At 39.5% G+C, this 4916-nt stretch overlaps 1 protein-coding gene across 1 annotated transcript in view; it reads right to left on the bottom strand.

Annotated features, from left to right (window-relative positions):
* Positions 1-1983: 1983 nt before the first annotated feature.
* Positions 1984-4916, bottom strand: part of CDKL4 (cyclin-dependent kinase-like 4) — a 31892-nt gene continuing 28959 nt past the window's right edge. The window contains exons 7-8 of the mRNA XM_012653820.1: positions 4633-4689; positions 1984-2765 (exon numbers count right to left, since the gene is read on the bottom strand). Coding sequence (XP_012509274.1) covers positions 2610-2765; positions 4633-4689 — 213 coding nt within the window. The 3' untranslated portion in view covers positions 1984-2609. The remainder of the gene's footprint in view (positions 2766-4632; positions 4690-4916) is intronic.

Below are 4916 nucleotides of genomic sequence, written 5' to 3'. Positions count from 1 at the left end.
TAAAATCGAAAATGTCTCCTCCATATGTGCAGGTTTAGGCTTTATAACATTTAAAGAAAATGTTCTAAAAGATAAAGTTGGCATGTAAAAAGCACAGGGAAAGGAATCAGCAATGATTAGAGCAAAACAATTCTAGAAGGCATCTTAATTTTCATATGGCTCATTTGCATTTGAAACACTGAGAATTCCAATCTCGCTTGTACAAAAATGTGTACATATTAAATTACTTTGCACTTGAAAGAACATTTTCCTAAATGTTTGGAAGATGATCAAATTTTAACTGGAGGACTTGTTTTCTTCCATCAGGTGTGGGGGAGATGTGGCTTCCTGGTATGAGAGGCAACAGTTGATTCTAATAGCAGAACGAGACAAAAATAAGAAAGTAAATTGAAAACAATTCCTATTTGTACAGTTTGATTTAAAGATGGTAAAACAAAAGGATACTTATGATACGAAGATGTCAAGAAACATCAATTTGAAATTAAGCAAGGTTGTTACCTTTCTAAAAATTGTGATCCTCTGATACCTGAAAATTAGGTTCTATTACTCATTCTAGGATTCTCATGGATGTACTATTATTTCTTTTAATATTATTTAAATTACTTATTTAAATAATGTTAAAATTATTTATTTCTTCTTACTTACTTCTGAGTATCTAATCAGTGTTTAAAAGATAGATGCCCACTAACTATTAAATAATAATTCCAGGAGTCTACACTGTACCCATCTCAAATTTTTAATAGTTAGGATATTGGCAGAACAGGTAAGGCTTAAAACCTCCTTACTAACAACTTTAAACACTAGTTAGTCTTAAGAAAATTGTTGGTCATCCCGCTCAGAGATCTAGAAACTGAGATCTAGGTAGAAATTTGAACTCACAAAGTGAAACCACAATGAATGAAAAGATAAGTCTGTGATTTTTAGTTTATTGTCTGATACGGTAAAATGTCTAGGAAAGAGGTGTGTCTTTGAAAGAAAACCAGAACCTGAAAGGCAGCCCTTCCCTCCTCGTGGCCTTGCTCTCTGGCCCCTCCGCTGAAGGAGGGAGTTGTTCCGCATGGCCTCCTGGTGGGTGCCAGTGGAGTCCACCACATGGAGGTGACGCCATGCAGTTTACTGAGGACCCGGAGAATATGACCTAATCTTTGTAAATGAGATTCTCTAGGTGCATGCCGCCCTTCGTGTTTCTTTTCCTTTTGCTTTTGGAAGGCCTAGTGTGAGTCCCTGCTCTGTATCAGTTGGGCTACCGTCACCGAAAAGAAAGGGCAGCGCAGCTGTCAACCCAAGCTGAGAACTGGCCGTGAAGGGAAAGCAGCGCCCAAGCCCCTCCAGGTGAACATGGTGACAGATCCCCCAAAAGAGTGAGCCGGGGGACCTACCGTTTGCCCTCCCAGGCTGATGGTGGGGAATCTGGTGAGGTGTTTTTAAGGGGACAGTGTCCTTTAACACACAATCCACACGGTCTTTCTGACTGCTGCCTTAGACTTACTCGAACAAACTCTAATCTTTTCATTAAGTGTAAGCTGCACTGGGCTTGATTCGCAAACACTTAACAGTAAAGAGCAAAATGGCCTACGTAATAAAAATGTGGATGCCCAGAGATTTTGGATACACAGAAATAATTTAACATTTCATCTAATTGATTAGTTTAATCTTCCCCAACAAACTTCTGTTTTAACTATTAAACGGTCAGAAAAGAAAGACCATTTTCTTCCTTCATGGAAGACATGCTAATGAGAAGATAAATGACTACAAATCAGACTGGAGGTAGAGAGATTAAGTAAATGCAAAATGTGACAATTGTCAGCTATTAATAAATTGAAAATTACCAACTTGGTTTATTAATAAGCAATGTTCATCTGTTTATTTATTTGAATAATATTTATTATGTACCTTCTATGTGTCAGATGTTGTTTTAGGTGCTGGGTTTACAAGAAAAGAAAAAAAAAAACCCAAACCAAAACAAACTTACTTCCATGGAGTTTACGTTTTAACTTCAAAGTTTTCCGAGAGCAAGTAAAGAACAGTCACCTAATAAACTGCAGAATTAATGTTTGTCATAATAGTCACCATATGGTTCTGTGATATTGTCCCCTAGGATGGAATTTGGTTCCCAGGTGTCTGGGTTTCATTTATTTGTATCTGGCAGAACTTGTTCTTGGTTTCAAGAAAAAGTCTGGGAAAGGCAGACTTAGGTGACTGCTGTGGGTGAAAAGATGGAGGAATCAAGTTTCCTTTTTTGTACATCTGGAGGCTACAGAAAGGTACTGGAATTCCTGTGTAACGCTGGCAAAACTCAGTCCTGTTGTAATCGGGGTTTGACTCTATGAGACTGTTGTATTTGGGTGTATGATCTTGTGGGTGGTATATCCAATCAGAGTAGCAAAAAAGGTTGTGTAACAATTTAATTCAAGTGTATTTGGAATAAGATTTTGCAACAATCTGGATATTTTCATAATTCTATGGTTTTATTACATCGATCACCAATATTAAGATGAACAAATACGTCTAAACCAGCACTAAGTAAAAGTCTTGGTGTCCATCTAGTCTCACTTTGAAAGGTAGAAAAACTAAAACAAAAACAAAAAAAGAATTACTTTTATAACACTTTAACTTTTGAGCGGAGGTACCTGCTGACGTCTTCTGTTTCTTCCCTCATTACGTGCTTTTCTTTTAATTTGGTCCTCTCGAAAAGAATCGAAGTAGGAGCTCTCCAGGAGTTGGGCACAGGTTAATCTGTCATCTGGATTCATCTTCAGACACCCCTTTGGAAGAAGAGAAAAGCAAAGAAGATATTAAGAGAGGGATTTATTTTATTCCTGTGCCCCAAAACTGAATAATAGCTTAATAGAGTAAATATGAGTTTAGAAAATTATCAAGTTTGTGTATTATCAAGCACTTCAAGTTTGTTCATAGTTAGAATCACTCTTCTTTTCCCACCAAAGACATCTTTCCACCACTAGTGACTGCAAATCATTTGCAGGAGTCTTCCGAGTGTACTCTCTGGGGGAGCAACATCAGCATCTCTGGGAACTTGTTAGAAATGCACATTATTGGATCCTACTCCACACCCACAGAATTGGATGCAAAGCACTGGGATGGGGCCCAGCAATTTGTGTTTAACAAGCCCCCTGGGTGGTTCTAATACCCATGTGCTCAAGTTTGAGAACCACTGGTTTGAGGAGATGGCTGAGGAAGTGTGAACCTCAGTACCGAGAAAGAAGCCAAAACAAAGGGAAATGGAATAATTATTCATATAAGAATATTAACGAGCAAAAAGGAAAAGGAGGCATTATGACTCTTTGTACTCAAGGCCATTGGAAGCATCTAGGCTCTGCCTCCAAGAGTGGGGAGGGCCATGACAGCAGAGGGGTTAGGGTCTCAGGTTGATACTTAAGGGTCTAAATCAAATATCTGAATAACAAACCTAGCTTCATCTAGAATCTTAGGCAGCCAACAGTGTCCTTTACCTTTGGAGGTGAGGACAGGGAACTCATCCTATACTTTGGAGTTTTTGTGCCCTAGAGTTGCCTTTCAAGGAGTTTTCAGGTTAGTTGGAGGAGTAACCACAGGTGGTTTCTAGCCTCCACCTGAGAATAGGCTGGTCTGCAGTGCTTGACACCTCTCCTCTGCCTTGGAGGTTTTGCTAAGTTGCAGGTGGGTCAGAACAACCCGTCAAGAACAAGGCCACGGAACTGGGCTTCTAGGACAGGACCTGCAGAGGACTGGGTGTAGGCACATCAAGGCCTACACCTTGAGTCAGGGTAGATGGCAGCTGAGGTCAGGTGGAGCAGGGGTATGGGGAGTCTGAGAGCACACAGGTATCAGACTCTGAGTCTCAGGAGGACTCAGACTGAAGTCCCTGAGCATCCAGAGAGGCAATCCAGCACTCTGGATAGCACCACGGCAGTGACCAGCACTAGCACAAAGGCCGATCTATAGAGTTGACTCTAGGTCATCCAAATGGCCCCACTGTCTAGATCAGACGAGTCTCAAACTGACCTGGTTATCATAATCACCTAAGGACATGTTTAAAGATACAAATACCAAGGTCCCACTCATGGAGATTCTGCTTTTGTGAATCCAAGGCTAGATACTGAAATCTGCATTTTTAAAAAGCTCTCAGGTCATTCTGATGAGTAGTCATGTTTAGAACCCACTGCTATAGACAGAACTTAATTGATTGTTAAAGATACTGTCTCTGGCATCCTCGTACTCATCCCCTAAAGGGCTTTCAGGATCCACAATGGACGGCAGGGTCACACCTTCTAGTTTGGCCTCAGGTGGTCAAGCATGAATGACAGACTGCTCATAGACAAGTTTCTTCTGCTTGTTATTAGAATTTGTCCTTTGTTTCACCATCTCTCTTGGGCCTAATGCAGGGGCTAGGTCGGATGTCTGCATGGCTCTGACTTTGCCTCATCTACTGCTGATGTTAATGGATATGTTAGAATTATTACTGCTTAAACCACCGATGTCCCTTTAACTGTAAGTATTTTACAGTTCCTTATCATTTTTAATGACTACATCCTGCTTTGGCATTATTTGCTCCACTGTCCACCCCTCCCAGAATTACCAGCTTAAGTCATTACAATTTGTAGTCAATAATAGTTGTAACTGATTCTTAAGTACCTTCATGAAACTCAAAGCCACGGGATGGGTATCTGAGAACTTTTCCTCAAGAGTTTCCTGGAAAAAAAAAACAAAGTTAAAAAACTTGATGTTATGTAACAACAAAGTAACATATATTTTAAATATATCTGTAATAGCAACACTTTTGGAGAAAGACTCCCTAGTAGGTTATGTAGTCCTTTTAAGGATTTTTTTAAATTATGTTTTTACATAATTTTATACTGAAAGATCTGAAAAAATAAAACTAGAGTAATTTTCTTTTCTTTTTTTTTTTTTTTGAGACA

This window comes from Propithecus coquereli, unplaced genomic scaffold, assembly GCF_000956105.1.
Source record: "Propithecus coquereli isolate 6110/MARCELLA unplaced genomic scaffold, Pcoq_1.0 Scaffold43, whole genome shotgun sequence".
Classification (NCBI taxonomy): Eukaryota; Metazoa; Chordata; class Mammalia; order Primates; family Indriidae; genus Propithecus; species Propithecus coquereli.
Note: the sequence above shows the minus strand (reverse complement) of the source record. Positions and strands in the feature narration are given on the sequence as shown.